The sequence below is a fragment of the Heliangelus exortis genome, chromosome 18 (assembly GCF_036169615.1).
Source record: "Heliangelus exortis chromosome 18, bHelExo1.hap1, whole genome shotgun sequence".
NCBI classification, from domain to species: domain Eukaryota; kingdom Metazoa; phylum Chordata; class Aves; order Apodiformes; family Trochilidae; genus Heliangelus; species Heliangelus exortis.
Window position 1 is genome coordinate 4479936 of NC_092439.1, and position 17190 is coordinate 4497125.

A 17190-nucleotide genomic window follows, 5' to 3' on the forward strand; every position below is an offset into this window, starting at 1 on the left:
CCACTGTCTAGAAACTACAGCCTTATTATTCTAGCAGGACTTATTCTGTAATAGTGATTCATGTCACAGGATGCCATTTTGTAATTTTCTCCCATTGGCTTGGATTTCATCTCCATGCTCTCCTGGCAGTATTTTACTTTTCCTGACAGATAGTTAATTTGAGAATTTTGCAGCTGTACAAACAAATTCAAAGCATCAAGGGGTGTGCATTATGCATAGAGCCCACATTTCCTCGGGTTTAGCTTAGTAAGCCCATTAATTAAGATTTTAAAATCAACATAAATAAATTGCGTTAATAGTTATCACCATTTTTTTTTTACTAGGCAGGCCATAATAGTCTGCCCACCATCCTTGAAGCTGCCTATGGATGAACATTCCACTGAAAACACTATTTTCATGGCAAATGAATGAGAACAGGGTGAGACTGAATCATCATTTTCTCCAAGTTCTCAGAGATTATCCAGATAAATCTGAACTGAAATCTCCCTCAGCAATACTGGAATGAATTGGAATCTAAAATTCAACCTCAGGAAGCCATTATCTAGATTTGATTTGGCCTCTAAAAGAAATAGAAGCACAATATAAATCCAAATCTGTATTTAGAAAATCTTACCTATCTTCATATGAATGTATTATTCTTTGGGCTAGATATTATAGTTTATAAAATCAACAGCAAAGAGTTCTGAGCTTCCCTTACTGGAGCTGTCAAAATCGGACATACATTGGAATTATTCAAGATATTAAAATGCAAAAAATGTTCCAAACCACCTAACTTTATTGTTCTTCAAGTAGAAAAACTCATGCCCTAAGGAAGTCTTCATCTTGACAAATGATGGAGGCACTATGCAATGACAATTAGTAAATTTATAATTTCTTTTTTTTTGTAATTCTGAAAAATTATATTTCTGCATCAAAATATTTTCAATTAAGAATAAGATTTCTAAACAGAATCAGAGATGTGAGATTTTCAGAAGAACATCCATAGTTACGAGAGAATTGCTTTAATGTTTTGGGGTTTTTTTTTTTTATTATTATCTGGAAAGGGTATTCATTTTCATACTTGAAGGGGCATTTCAGGTTCCAATGGAAAGGCCTTAAGAACAAACTTTCTCTTTGTACAGTCTCTTCTGGCTTTGCTTTGGAGCATCTTCCTTTGGAGAATGTGGATCTTGCTCTTCTAGATCCCTGATAGCCAACCAAGCTGAAAAATCAAATTGATGCAGTGGTTTTATTTTTGACTGTAGATTTCCATTTCTCAAGGATATCTGTGTCCTGTAATGGGCCAGATTCCCAGCAACTACAGTATCCTGTAAGCTTGAAGTCTTGGCCTGTCTGTCCAGACAGTCCTCAGCTCTAGCAAAACCATCTGCAGGTGCTCTTGGAGTTATAAATCTGCCTCTCTAGCTGAGAATTGCATGAATGTGGTTAAGCTGTGAACAGATTGTTTGTGGTCTGGAGCAGCAATTTGCTTGTCTGCACACTTGTACTTTCTGAAGACTTTTGTTTTGCAGAAAAAGCTTGTAGAATCAATTTCTAACAATTTCCAGTATAGATACGGCCCTCAGTTCCATGGGAGGAAAAAAAAAAAGGAGGGGGGGAGAAGGAATGTCTTTTTGTATATTAATCTTTATAGTGGTGGGCTGCTGTGGAAATGAGAGGAAAAGAATAATCTCATGAAATGACTCACAAGTGCTAATCCATCTGGAAGGAATCATTTCCACAAGACTGTAAAGCTGTTTTGTTAAGAGAATTCCTTGTACCTTTTCTCAGACATGTCAATAGCTTGCTGAGCTCATGTTCAACTGGATTGCTACCAGGTTTCTTGTAGCTTGTCTTAAGATTTGCCTGCAACAGGTCATGTGGACAAAGCCTATATGCCTTAACAAATAATTCTTACAAAGATGGGCAGGAGGATTGCATGGTAGGATAGATTCCTGTTTCTCACTACATTTCTGAAAAAAAAAAAAAATTGAGGATATTCTGTAACTGTCTGCTTGGTACCTTTCAGGTGAATGTACTGAAGAACTTGGTATCTGCCATTTTTAGTTTTGCTGGGCTTTGCCTTACAATGCCTACAATGAAATGTGCTGTAACATTCCTATTATTTCTTTTGTTAAGTCTTTAAAACAAAAGAAAAATCTTTAACATCTAACTGTGGGGCTTTTTATTTCGACTGTTAGGAATAGTTTGGAACAGAAATGTAAGATTAGAGACTTACATTTTCTATTCTAAATTAGCACGAATTTTTTAAAAGCTTGGAAAAAAGATAATTTAGATCAACTACCTTCAGCTTAATTGTGCAATTCTTAGGTAAAACTTAGTGTTAGTAGTTTTTAGGGAATAATGAATAAACAAGAACTACAGAATCTGTTTAAAAATAGTGAGTCTTGAACTTAGAATAAGGAGCCAAAATTCCTGAAACATTGGAGATAGTGGCCATACAGCCATAAGAGATGACTGCAGTGCAAGAGAAAACAAAAGTCACTTTAAGGCATAGGCACCAATTTGTACATTTCATAATTATCTCTCATTTATTTATATAAATAAATGTATATTGCCGATTTAACTTGTATATGTAAATTGGCCCCAAATGCTTCAAGTATTGCATAAAGCTTTGCTCACAAATTTAGAGGCTGATTTAAGGCTGGTTTGGAAATTTGGCTGTATAGATTAACATTCCAACATGTTTTTCAAATCATGGACATTTTAAAATCTTTGCCAGCCAAGAATTCCCAGGGCTCTAGCAGTTTCCTTGTGGTTTCTAATTGGAAAACTCACAGAAATTCAGATAATTTTTAATCATAGAGGCAAAGATGCTATTTTTCTTAAAGGACATTACAGAGGTCTGGAAAATCAGACTTACCTGCAGTGAGCTACATATGAAATCCTCTCTGAAGGTTTCCATCATCTGTGTAAAAAATGTGTCTCTGTTTAACATCTGGAAATCTAAAAGGCAAACAGATAAAGCGTCTGAAAAAAATTCTGTCTTCCTTTAGCCTGCATAGATCTTTATCACAGTCCTCCTTGACACTGAGCTCACCTTAGGTAAAACACCATTTGGAATTAATCTTAGAGAAAAGGTTGGGAACCCCCTACCCCACCTTGTGCTTCAAAAGGTCACCAAGTGTGAGATTGATCACAGAGAGAAAAACAGTAGGAAAAGGAAGAAGAAACATGACTGTAATATAGCAGTACACCCAGCCTTGGACTTATTACATAAAAGAATTTGCATGGCTTCTAACATTTGTTATTCAGGCTGCCAGTGAAAGGTTATCCACTAGAATTCCATGGACCAAAGGCACTTCTTGGTTATGAGAACCCTGTTACACCACACTCTAAGTGACATTGTGGGAACAGCTCTCAATAGGAAACTTTAGAGCCCATAATGTGTTTTGGTAGACTTCAGCTATTCTGACTGAAATTTTCTAAACGCTGTGCTTAGCTTGGGTTCTTCTGGAATGATTAAGGGGAAAAAGTGATTTTGAAATTTCTGAGACTGAAATGAGTTGTTTTTGCCAAAATTTAATATTTTTCATATTTAACTTTATTTTGAGAGAATCACTTCCCCTCCAAGTGTTTGATAACACAATTGTGGGTTAATAAGATGCTTTTAGACATGGGTCCTATGAAAATCTGCTCAGATTTGACCAGCTTGTATCTCATGGGAAAGCTGCTGCTTATGCACATATTTGCCATGTTCATTCACAGGTCCTGCTGGGTGACAAAGAAATAGCCACAAACATCCTACTCAAGTGCAGTCCTCATCTTTGTTTTTTTTCATTGGTGACAATATAAATGAGGGATATTCAGAAACTAGGATTCTTCAGCTTTTTCAGCTAACTCAACGTTAATCCAGCTCTGGCTTCTTTGGTTGTGGTGGGAAAAAGGCAAAGGATGAGGTAGCAAAGATTAGTTGCAATTGCCCTCTGAAAGAGCAACTCTTAGTCTTGAGCAGTTCTGTTCTAATCTGGTATTACCTGGGAAACTTATTATGAAATACCAGTTTTAAAAATCCCCATCTAAATGTAAATTCTAAAAACCAGAAATCTAAGGACAAAATGCTGAGCATTTATTTGAATGAGCTATGGAATCCCATAAAAATTTATTGAACTTTTTTCTTTTTTTCTTGTAGCTTTAATGCTGTTTAATAGTAGTCTGTCTCTTAAATGACATTATGGCATAGAGAAAACCCCCCAACACACTTGATTTTTGCAGTTGGCCTCCTGGAGCATTTTTAGATTGCAAATAATGTAGAAGTAATGGCTTCTAGGTTATGGTGCTCACATGCCTGGAGTTTGTAAAGTACTTCTACATGATCTTTCAAAGAGCATTAGGAAAAGTGAACTTGTCAGTAGGCACAGATGTGTTATACAGTCAGATGTCTGGAAATGTTGAAAGTCAATTTATTGACTCCTTGAGTCTGTGGACTGCAGTGACTCAATCCCATCCTCAATTATACAAATTGAGTGGGGAGGACCAGGGTCTGACATCCCTTTAAATGGGCCCTTTGTTGTCAGCTTCCACCAGTTGTGCCTCCCCTGCTCTCCAACAGGAGCTTCCCAGTTGTTGCTCTCTGTAGGTTATCCAGCTGCCTAGTAGCCACCTTCTCATTGGTGGCTTTCTAATCCTGGCAGACATCATAGGTTTGCCTCCACACACTGAAATGGACATGTCTCTTGACCACGTTTAAATGAGTTATTAGTCAAATAATCAAATGTACTCAGACTGATGAATGAAGCTTCTGCCTTGCCAATTTTTTTTACATTCCTTCTGGGTATGCCAGTTGTCTGGTGCACTGTATGTCAACTGAGTCATCTCTTGTATCCCTTGGATTTCTAACACATTGCTAGAAGTAGGTGTTGCAATGTTTCTGTTAAAGTAATTTTTTAGAATGATGTATTAATCCCACCTTTTTTTTGAATGACAACCAACATTTTCATCTTCTGCTGTGTGGCCAGTGAGCTATGTCTTGGACAGAGAACTTCAAAGAATAAAGCCATGAGCAAAATCTTAACTTTTGAAATGGTATTGTAGTTAAATTAATCTTATTCCTCATCGATGCTTAATCTTAAGAAATTAAAACTAATGTTATGCAGAAGAAGTGGGAAAATGTATTCTACTTAGACATTCATAACCATACACTTATATATTTATTTTAAAGTTGTAGTTGGTATGTTGATATAAAGACTTGATGCTGTTTATTATCTTTATTGGTCTGTCATAAAACTGTTATGTACTCCAAATTGTGGCATCACTAAGCAGTCAAAGGTAAACTAAATTTTCCTTTGCTGAAATGAGTTTCTGAGACACCACTTCTGTGATTTATAAATGGGTTCTGAGACATTTTAGGTCAGTGTTCCTGAATAATTTAGGATAGCAACTGAATAAATGATGCTGGCTGGAGGCATTGTCACACTGTGGTGAGGTGAATTTAAGAGCTCAGTAAGAGTAAGTTCTTGTAGATGTGAACTTCAGTTCACTGATATTTAACAAATTTATAAAAGACAGGAGAGAATTTATTTACAGAGGAAACGGTGGCAGAATTTTTGTCTTTCCTATCCTAAAGAATTAATTCAGATTTTATAGGAGGAAGGAAGGCTTTTGAAGAATCCCTGAGAAAAATCAGGGGAGAATTTCAGAAGGATGATAGCTCTGTGGTTAGCATCAAACTTAATGGCAAAAATTGTAAAAATGTTTTGAAATAGACATTTGTTCTATCAAGCTGATATACTCAGGTTTCAGTGTGAGTTTCTGTTCGTATAACATGAGGCAGTTATAGGAGAGGCACCACTGCAGTCAGATACTGCAGTCATCCAGAGTGTAATTTTTCCCTCTCTTCTGGTTAATGTAGGTCACCAAATGATAAAAGTGAATTTTTCCTGTGATTGCCTCTGTAACCCTCTTCCATAACAAAGCTTCTAATCTTATTCCTTTTATTCAAGTGCAAGTGACAGCTGAAAAAGTAGTGAAATAATTCAAAGGGTATGATTAGGGATCCTCAGAGTGTGGCTCAAGTCTGCTATGAAAAGAAAGGTGTTTTAACACACATTTGCAGACCCTCATTTTGGAAAAACAGTACCAAAAAAATTACATTTTTCCATGTGATTTCAGAGCATCGGTGTAAGAGGGTCCCTTCTGGGTTTAGAAGTGAACCTGACAGCATTTTTCCATGATTGCATCATCTGTTTCACTCACACTTCCACATCCTGCATTAAACCACATGCATGCACATCAACAAGACAAGATTGTAAAAGGAGTGTAACTGGGGAACTGTTTTCATGATATTTGATAGGAGTAATTGCAGCCACTGCTGTTTCAAAGCAACTGTGGTTATACTATACTATGTCAACAAAAGTCACTTTTGCCATATGGAAACCTAATTACCTCAAAATGATCTGTTAGAAAGCACTTTTGAGATAGGCCATTTATACAAATCAGTAAAAAATATTTGCCCATGAAACCTTTCTTAAATAAGAGCTTTCATGTGTTGTAAGTTGAACAGTGATAGTTTTGGAAATATTAAAAAAGTAGAGGTCTGTTTAAAAGGTGGTAGGGAAATTCATGAGGTGACAAGAAAACACCAGTATTTCTCTTATGATTTCAGTGATAAATCTGATTGTGCTATTGTTGAATGGAGAGGAGAGGGTTTTTTTGCTGTTCTCTTCAGCAAGAACCAAATACTGTGGGAACTGGGATGAAATGGAGAATGCTACATTTTAGTGAGATCATGTGATGCCAGGGATATTCATCTATGTAGTAGTTATTCCATAAGGTGACTTAAAACTGAGCTTCTTTTTTTATTATTATTTTCCTTTGATAATAATGTAGGTTATTTTAGTCCAGGACATGCCTTGTTTTTACTTTTGGATGTTTGTCACTTCTGAGTTGTTTAGGCCATCCATTAATGAGCCATTATTTCTGTCACTATAAAACCAGACAAGATCACAGATTTGGTGACGTGTGATACTTCTGTACCCAGACTCTTGCTTGCTGTCAGTAGCTGTTACTACAGAAATGTACTTCTAGAAGAGACTGTAATCTTTATAATTGTAAAATAAATATTCTGAGCTCTCTGAATGTCTAAGTTGACTGATGGATTTAAATGTCTGTCTCACTTGTCAAGGCACAGAGGTGTTATTTATGGGTAATCTGTTAAGTACAAGAAGTCTTAGTTGGTTTATTTGCTGCCTGTAACTGCATAGATTTCTGACACATAAACCATCTGTTCTGAATTGCTCTTCTTGAAAGCATTTCTCTATTCAGTCATTATGATCTACATACATCAGAAGACACAAAATATTTAGAACCAGATTTATTCCCCATTTAGCACTGAGGAACAGCAGTGACCCAGGGGATAACTTGGTTTTCTGCCTTCCTGCCAGGCATTGCAATGCCTTCCCAGCAGGGCCTTGTAAGAAAGGACCTCCTGGCTATTTCCTTGCTTCTTGCTGCTTTTGTGCTGCAGAGGGCATCTGTGCCAAGGAGCAGCTTCTGCTCTCCAGGACCAGTGCTGCAGACTTGTTCATGCCCTCTGGGCTCAGTGCCCAGTGGAGCAGATTGGTTGTGCCCACACTGTCTTCAAATCTCCTCTGGTTGCCAGATGGCAGCCACCAGCCATCTAGAGCAATTTTTTTCTTTGGTTGGTTGGGTCTTTTTGTTTGGGTTTTTTTGGTTTTGATTTTTATTTTGTTTTTTCCTAGTTCAAATTTCCTGAATTAATATGAGATATTTTTTTTTTTCAGACTTCCAGGATAGTGTTTAATACCCTTAGCATGATGTGAAAGAATATAGGCTGGTTATTGAGGTATGTGACAGGACAAAGTAGTTTGGACAAAGCACAGGATTAGCTGGGCTTGACTTGGAGAACTGAGTGGATGGAAACAAACCTGGTATGATTTCACCCTGTAATGCCTTTCCGAGCTGTTCCTGGGGTTATGACCAGTTTTTGGCTTGGAGAAGACTTGCCAGTTTTCTGCAAAGGAAAGCCTGAGAGCAAAGTATGTTGAGGCACTGTGGAAAATCCAGAGATGAGAACTGTGGAGTGAATTGGGAGGTGACATGATTTGACATTGCAGGTGCTTTCAGACAAGAAGTAACTGAAGCTTGATCTCCTTTCCATGCTCTCTGAAGTAGCTTATACACAAGTCTGCAAGTTCCAGGAATACTGGAGCTGTCTTCTTGTCATCTTGTTCCTGTCACAGTGCTGCTAATCCTTTAAGGTCATCTGGGATCTGTGATTTAAGTGGGATGTAGTCATTCAAAAATCCCAAAGAGTATAGTTTTGTCAGATATGATTTGTTAGGTCTGCTTATGCTGACCTGTTAGCTCAGCTGGTTCAGGATCCATGCATCACTTGAGATATTCTGGTCCAAGCAGAGGTGTTACAGGAAAATAATTTCTTTTTGATTTTAAGGGTGTTAAACCAATTTATAGCTGGAAATTTGGCTTTGTGAGAATATGCTGCATGTACAATAGATGTAAAATACTGAATTATTAAAACCTAGAGAAATACTGCTCTCAGGACTTGAGGGAAAGAAAATACTCTAACAGGCATGGCCAGCCTCACCTGAGACCCCAAACTTTGTGCCCATGGCCCAGGAGCTCCTTTTGACCTCAATCCCTCTTCTTGCCTAAGCCATGTTGGGGACCTGCCACCTCCAGCCTTGCTTCCTGCTGCCTGGAATTTGTGGCCAGAGCCCCCCTTCTGCTGTAGCTTGGCATCCATCCTTGCCTCCTGCTGTTTGTGATTTATCTTTCTGGACAGACAGAACTGTCTTGTTGCCTCCTGCTGTCACAGGATGGTGTGCTGAGCTCTTCCTTTACAGGCAGGGATCCCTTCAGGTGCTGTGGGGCAGCACCATGGCTGGTGAGGACAGTGACCCAGTCTGGGGGGGTCACCCCTGGCTCCTGGTTTACCTTCTCTCCCTGCTCCCTCTTTCCCATCTTGCCTCGTGCCACCATTTGCTGAACATCCCTGCCCATGCTGCTCCTTCCTCTGCTGCACTGAAGGAAATGAGGCCAGGTTAGACCTTGGCTGTAGAATTTATTTATTTTTTTTTTTAAGAAGAAATTTCTTCAAGGTTTTTTGCAATGTTTTGTCTAAGATTTCAGTAGGAAATAAACAAGACAAAAGGCTTCTTTTGACAGCTTTTCTCTGAATGCAGACTGAACTGGTTGAGCTTTCCTTCAGCAGGCTGCCAGAGAATTTTTTTGGATCCTTTTAAGAGAAGTGTGAGCTCTTTTAATACTATTAGAGCTGTCCAATTAGTATCTCCTGAGAAAGGATGGGGGTGCAATAGGTGGACGGATGCTGCTTTACATCTCCCCAAAAGCTGTAAGTCACAAGAGGAAATTCAACACATGAAGCAGTCTGTAGATTATTATGAGAATTTGTCTCAGGGTACAGTTGCTGTTTCTTTGAAGAAATTGGTGTTATGTGTAAAGGATGCTGGCCTAGAAATGTGTCTGGTGCTAAAAAAAAGAAAAGCTCTCTCCCTCAGAAGAATGTTTCAAAATAATGGTTAACAGCTACCTGTGATCTGTAGGATTGTTCCATATCTAGAGCTCCTTGAAAGAATTCAGCTTATGGGTTGTTTTTTTAGTTTGGTTGGTTTTATTATTTATTTTGGATTTAGTAAATAGCTGCCTTTACTTCTCTCCTTTCTTTCCTTTTCCCCTTCAGTTATAAAAGTATGGTAATTAAAGCTTGCTGTGGTATTAGTCTGTTAGCTTTAGATATTGATGTGCTGTATCAGTAGAATCTCATCTGATACTGAAATCATGTAACCAGAACTACTCTGGTACAGTGAGAGCCTGGCTGTGTGTTGGACCCTGACCTCATAGCTGCTAGGATACATTTCTGTGTTGCAGATAGAGGGCTTCCATGTTATTAAATGGGATTACAGTCATGGTCCTGAGGTGATTATGGCATTTAGTCTTCTCTTCTAACATAGATCTGAAACTAATTCATGTTTAATCTTTCAAAATTTCAGTCCTAGTTTGAAATCTATCTCTATAATTGTTTTTCTTCTTTGGATTCAAATCACTAAATCCTAAACACTAAACTAAATCACCAAACACTAAATCCCCAAATTGTAGTTGCTAATTGTTAAACATTGCTAGTACTGATTCAACTCTGAATCTCACATCATGCAGACAATGATATGATGATTTTGGAAAGATTTTCTGGTTGACAACTTTATATCATAAATTCACTTCTTGTTTTTCTTTGTTTGGAGTTTTTTAATGGACAAGGAAATATGTTGGTGGCTCTGCAGTCACCCATCCATGCAAATCTTGCACAACAGTTTTGGAATACTGAAGTACTATGCTTGCAGATATTGTGTAGCTAACCAGAAAGCTGCTGTTTTGCAGACCTTACCAGTACGGAAGATTCCATGCAAAGCCAATGCTCCTTCAGGATCTTTTTTTGCACGAGACAACACAGCAAACTTCTTATCCTGGTGCAGAGATGTAGGGGTGGATGATACCTGCCTGTTTGAGTCAGAGGGTTTGGGTATGTATTTGTTTATACAGTAGCTGGTAATTCTAAATAATGTTTTTGTTTTGCCTTAAAAGACCCAAAAAGACTTTTGTTTTGCATTAGAAGAATGCCTCTCTTACTAGACCCTGACTCCAAATCTGGCCTGTGTCTGATGGTGTTAAATCCACCTCTTACCTGAAGCATGAAAAAAATAAAGCACACATTGCTTAAAGTTCATTTAAGTCAGTTTTAAGAGGAGCTTAAATGAAACCAATATCTTTCAACAAATATAATTTTTCCCTCTATGCATGCTCTTTTGACCATGGAATGCTCTTTGGTGCATAACATGGTGCTTTTCTGGTTCAGGAGAGTGGGATTCAAGTGCATGCAGACATTTGGCCATTTGTGCAGATTCAATGGATTGCTCAGGAGGCAAGAAAACATGAAAGTTTTCTCTGCATCCTATACTGCTTTTTTTTTTTCCAGCTGTTTCACTGATGCTTCAGGGTGTTCCATCAAAAGAATTGAACTGCATAGGAAATCACTGGTTTAATAGTACATATTCTTCATTATTTTAAAGCTTCTTTCTTCAAAGTAAACCTTATAAATGTTACGTTGAGAGCTTGTTTCAGCCAAATATCATTAAATGATGAGAGTCAAATGTTAGTTTGCTATCTGAATTCAGCTGTGATGATAGACAGCTCAGTCTCTGTGGAAGACAGATGAACACACTGTACAGAATCAAGAGGCTTCTTTGTTCTGGTGCTCAAAAGGTCTTTGGCTTCCCAGCTGAAGCTCTTATCTGCATTGCAACTGATCTAGTCCCCTCTTCTAGCCCAACCATTTCTGGAGCAATTTTTTTCATTTGCCTGCTCATTTATCCTATGAGGTTTTTTAAATTATATTGTATTAATTTATAATCCCAGGAAAAAAATAGCATCAGAAAGGTCACAGATAGTAAGGAGGATGTCTTATGAACAATTTGTTAATTAAAGCCTCAACTTTAATTTATTATTGGACATGGAGGAAGGAGACACAGGCCTTCAGTGTCTTAGATAAGCAGAACCTGCAGTTAATCCAATGCTTAAATTAATTGAGAATTTGTACTGCTGTGGTACACTGAGCCATTGTTCCCTTAATAGGTTAACTGCTTAATTTAGAGCATGTTTATAGGGAATTTTCTCATGCAGTGTTAAAAACCAGATCTTGCTTGAAGATGGGATTGGAATAGCTGAAATACCAACATCCCCTGGATAAGTTAATTTTTACACAGGATGCTGCTTTGCCTGCCACAGCACAACACTGAGTGCAAACACACCTGGAGACTGGATGTAAAAATGATTCCTGCTTGGAATATGCCCAGATACCCAGTGCAGAAATCAACTATGGCTGTTATTGCCTTTGATTAGTGACTGATTATTCTTCACTGATTGAAAACTAGGTTCTGTTGTTTTCTTTTCTGAGTGTTACTGTGTATGGAATACACACCTTGAAAAGATTTATGGTGCTTGAAGTAGGATTAGGACTTTATAAGATTTTGACCTATTTTTCTGAACTTGAGAGAGGGTTAGTGACCACGCCATTTCTAAACCAAATAAAAATAGAAGCTTCAATTCTCCCTTGGTTTCACTTAGAACTCTTACACATTTTCATTTCATTTGAGGTTTTTCTAGTGCATTAGAAATGCTGATGAATCATAGTTGCCAATCTAAAGTTTTTATGTTCCTCTCTCTCCCACAAATCACTTCGTCACTGCACAGGAACTAAAAATTCAGCAGAGGTAAGTGACAGCAAAGGTTCTGTTCAAGGCAGGGAGAAAAGTGTGTGAATGGCATCTAAATTCACACTACTTGTTGGAAGTCTGCTGTAATTTTGAAAGTAAATGATTGTGATGAAATGATGGTTACACTGGTAACGGGTTTTAATGATGTTTTTTAGTTTTTGGTTTGGTTTTTTTTCCACCCAGGGCTAATAAACTGTATTGATGTGTAAATTGCTAGAGATAAAGAAACTGTTTTCTCTCTATACTGAGTTATCTTATTATGTTAATGTTCTTCATTGATTTGATTTTTATCTTCCTTTTTTACTGTATTATGCATACCTTATGTATGTAAATGGTGTATTATTTAATTAAATGCACATAGTGACATTTTCTTCATGCCAGTGTCTCACAGAAGACATTCCTGAGGCTTTTTTTTCTGGTAAATTTCTATTCTAACATTAGAAAAATATTTTTAAAGATTTCTTGTTTTATTGATAAAGATTTATTAATTAATTATTTTAATAGCTTAACTATTTGAAGTTAATAATTTATTCAGTACCTTTGCTGGATTTGGGTGAGAAAATCAGGACTGAAATCTGTGTTCAAAATAAATAGAAGAAAAAAATGGCATTCATGATGCTGGTAGATATGGTTTTGCTTTCCAATCCATAGAGTTACTTTAAAGATCCTTGGAAGAGATCAGTACAGAGCTCAAAAGTCTAAAAAACATTGTACTGGCAACTTGTAGTAAACTACAAACAAATTGGAAATACAGTTTTCTGTAAAGATTTGTAGTACAGCCAGAGCCAACTGGTAGTGATCTGTACATATTTTGTCCTTTGCAGTTATCTTAACACAGAGACATGGCAGGGAAGTCTCAGAGTTAAAACCTCTGCAAAGAAAAGGTGGATGCTGAGTTTCAGTATCTGTAGCAAATGCAGCAACACAGTTTGTAGGAATGCTGCAAGATAGAGTCTGCATGCTCCCTGTATTCATTAGCAAATTGAGCCTGCTTTTCTTAATTATTATTTTGATAGTTTGTGTATTTAAGGAAGAAGGAGTTGGCTTTGCTGATCTCAAAACTATGACCTGAAGTCCAAACTTTTATAATCTGGGCAGATCTTGAGACATCCTGTTTTTGAATGTGATTCCAAGATATATCAGAGGTCATAATTTGTCTTTTATGTTGGACTTGGAACATAATGCACTAACTTTTCAGTCTAAGAAAAATAATACTGCCTGTGACTCCTTTGTTCCCATGATATGTATATTTTGTAAGTTCCCCTTTATAGGTTTTAGGGCAGCAGATCCACACAGCTATGGTAATTCAGTTTATAGAAGCATTCTTGATGGAGATACTTGTAATTATGTTGCCTGAATAATTCGAGCCTGAATAGTGCAATACAAAGAAAACTCTTCTTGGCCAAATAGTAAGAATGGTAAGATTTTCTCATTCATTTAGTTAAGTGAAGTTATGCTTTGAGTAAATAACTCTTTGTTGATAATGTAGTGTTGTTGGATGATTATAGGATTTGGAACCAACGAATATTCTGCATCTCTTCTGTGATAAAGACTTCACTCGGCAAGAAAAGGGTTTGCCACAAAGTGTGCCAGCATGCTGACCTGTGGTGTTTGTTTTGGGAGTGGTTGGGTGATGTTGTGTTAGTGTTTTGTGCTTGTATATTGTGTAACTGTGCCTGTGTACACACAATATAGGACCTGAACTTCTTTTGATGCAAATTATAGATTATAGGGTTTAAGGAACATAATCCTAAACAAACACACCTAATGTTTTGGTGGAAATAACAGACACAAACACCTCTGATTTCTATTCCAGTGTGGGCTGTTTTGAAATTGTTTGTTTAGAAAAACAACACTCAGATGTTGATTCCTTTAAAATATTTTACTCACAGGACAAATTACTTTCTTAGCTAATACTCTAGTTATCTAATTTCATGTTGCAAAGTGGAAGTGCAATTCCTTGACATATTTACAGCTTGTGATAGCATATTAAATTTTACATGTAGTTGCATCAGAATAAGGCTTTGTCCTGTTTTTCACAGCATTTTACTAAACAACTCATACTATTGTTGAATAAGTCTTGTTTTGAGGACTATAGAAGCATTCTGGTCACTGCTTTTTTACCACTGAATTAGCATCTGAAATTACTGAATTCCAGCAAATTATTAGTGTTTAGGTGATCTCTGTTCATTCTAGATTAATCCTGTACTATCCATAGATCAACTGTTTGAAATGTTAATTGTTTTGAGGCTTCAACAAGAGACAGTGTGTGGGGAAACTACTGCTTGATTTCACCATGTCATAGTATAACAGATGCAGAAGCAAGGATGTGTTTGGGATGAGTTTAACAGAGTAAACATTGATAAAGAAACACTAAAAATCAAAGACTATTGTAGGGTCAAAAGATAAAGTGCCTAATTCTGAAATGCAATTGTAACTTCAGTAATTCAGAAAATGGCAGATGCAGTTCTGGCTTGGGCAGGGGTGTTACATTTCAACCTGAGCTGGTAACCAATCCCTTCAGAGTGAATCAACAAACTCAATTTATATAAGTAAAACAAAGAAAGACAGTGTACAAAAAGTTTCTCTTTCTGTTCTCTAGATGGAAAAAGGTGTAAAGGAATCTCTTTCAGCAAGTTTCAGAGGCAGCCTTTTGAAACTATTTGTAAACATTGAATTCTTTCAGTTACTGAGGAATAGCACCAGACAAAAAGTATCGAAAAAGAAGCACTTAAAAGTCAAGGCACTTAAAACGTTTCTAAATGGCCTTATTTGCTCCCTCTAGGTTATACTGAATGTTTGGGACCAAGGTGGGTGTAGAAATGCAGCCTTGTGTCTCTCTGGTGTAACTCCTGACCATCGTCTTGTGAGGTGGTAGCCCATTAAACAGCTGAGCTTTTGGGAAAAAAATAAAAATTTTGATTTGAGACTCTAAAATATTTCCAGTGGGTATTGTAATATACAAAATAACATTTGTTTGTCTCTGAAGTCACAGAAAACATGCTGGTATAGTCCTCAGGAATGCTCACATTTTCTTGTTAGAAGTGCTGTGACACTGTCTTCTTATCAGATGGCCAGATCTTTGGGTTTTTGTGGTTGGTTTTTGCCTGCCCAGCACTTCATCCTCTAACAATGATTTCACTGTGTCATGGTGTTTGACATGAAATGCATGAGCTGTGTCTAGATTATGATTATGCTGAGTCAGATTTGCTACTTTATTGTGGGAATTTCCAAAACCTGAATTTTATGCAAAACATGGATTTTACAGCAATAATTATTCCTGGAAAAAAGATAACAATGTACTTATAGTTCCTTTTTTCTTTTTTCTTTCTACTTTTTTGACTTTTGGGGGAATAGATGATGTGAACAGCCACAGGCCTTTCCTCTGCTGTTGATTTTGGATTCTGCTTGTATATATTGCTTTAGTACTATACAGAATATTGCCTATCTGAATTATGGGTACAAAAAAAATTAAAATTATCTTGGGTTATGTTGGTATTTCCTAATAAGATCATGCTTTGTTACAGCTGCTTCTGAAGACTAAAAACTCCAGGTCTTGAGTGGAATCCAGGCACCAAAACTTCCATGTGTGTGTATATATATGTCTACAGAAAAAAAGTTTTTTGTGTCATTGGGTTTTTTCAAAAGTTTTCTAGTTTCAGATTGACTTTAAGAGACAGATGTCTTATAAAAAATTCAGGACCAAAGTTCATATAAGATGTATCCTTTCCAATGCAATTTTATTATTTTTGTAATTTAAATAGGCTAAGAAAAATGGTGACCTAAAGGATAGGAATTCTCTTAGTTTGTAGAAAGAAAAGTGATATTTTAATGTTATTGATTTATTTTTGACATTCTACAAATTTTAGTGTTCTGCAAGAGCTCTTGATTATTTTTAAATACTTACAACCTGCTTGCAGGTTACCAAATAGCCCAACTAATTATTCAGTGATTTAGAGTAAGGATGATTTTTTCAAAGGAACTAAAGGATACCTAAATGAGAACTTCTTAAAATCATCTGCACTCTGAGAACCACTCCTCAATCCTATCCTTTTTATTCCAGTAAAACTCTACTGCAAGCCAAAGAAAACCAAGTTTTATCTGAGTCGAGTTACAGATGTGGATGATTAGGTTCCATTCATCACTTAGATCTTTAAAATCCATTTTCTTTATAAATGTTTCCCATTTAAATTTTGCTTTTCCAGTTCTCCACAAGCAGCCAAGAGAAGTGTGCCTTTGTTTGCTGGAGCTTGGAAGGATTGCAGCAAGGTAGGGTGAAAGTATTTAAAGAATGAAGAAATATTTACATTCTTGACAGCAGTGGCTATTTGAGAAACTTACTAAATAAGCACATTTCTATCTAACTTTTGTACTCATTAGTTTCAAGGAGTCTGCTTGTCTTGATGTCACTCAAGAATATCTTGTGGGTGCTTGTTAAATACAGCAAAATCTCTGGCTGTACATCAATGAAGGTATTTGGTGGCTATCCATTTGTTGGAAGTTGAGAAGTTTTTCTAAATAAAACTTCGAGCTGTCCTCCATCTGTCAGATCCTTCTATAAAAATTCACTTTAATAAAGTGATCTTCAGATAACCTAAATATGAGAAGAATAAATAGAGAAGACCTAAATAGAGAAGAATAGGCAGTTGCTTCCACTAAGCACAGGAAAGAGCCCATTAAACTGACATTGTTGTGGTGCTGCTTAAAGCAGGAGAGAAGTGTGATGTATGGTTGCTTTATAAAGCAGATTAGGTCTGTTGACAGTTTTAAGGGTCTGCTTTTCTCAACAGGATCCACGAAGACCTTTGAAAGGCTGCCTTAGTATATTTTTAAAGGATGAAAAGAGAAGGAGACACTGAGTATCTTCTTACTTTTCTCTTTTTGAAGCAGGAAGATTCATTCAAAGAGCCTTATTCATCAGAAG

General features: G+C 36.8%; 1 protein-coding gene across 4 annotated transcripts in view; it reads left to right on the top strand.

Moving 5' to 3' along the window:
• GAS2 (growth arrest specific 2) overlaps nucleotides 1-17190 on the top strand; it is a 63443-nt gene that overhangs the window by 17082 nt on the left and 29171 nt on the right. For all 4 annotated transcript variants that reach the window (XM_071762647.1, XM_071762648.1, XM_071762649.1 and 1 more), the window contains exons 4-5: nucleotides 10375-10516; nucleotides 16472-16535. In XM_071762647.1, the coding sequence (XP_071618748.1) occupies nucleotides 10375-10516; nucleotides 16472-16535 (206 nt within the window). The remainder of the gene's footprint in view (nucleotides 1-10374; nucleotides 10517-16471; nucleotides 16536-17190) is intronic.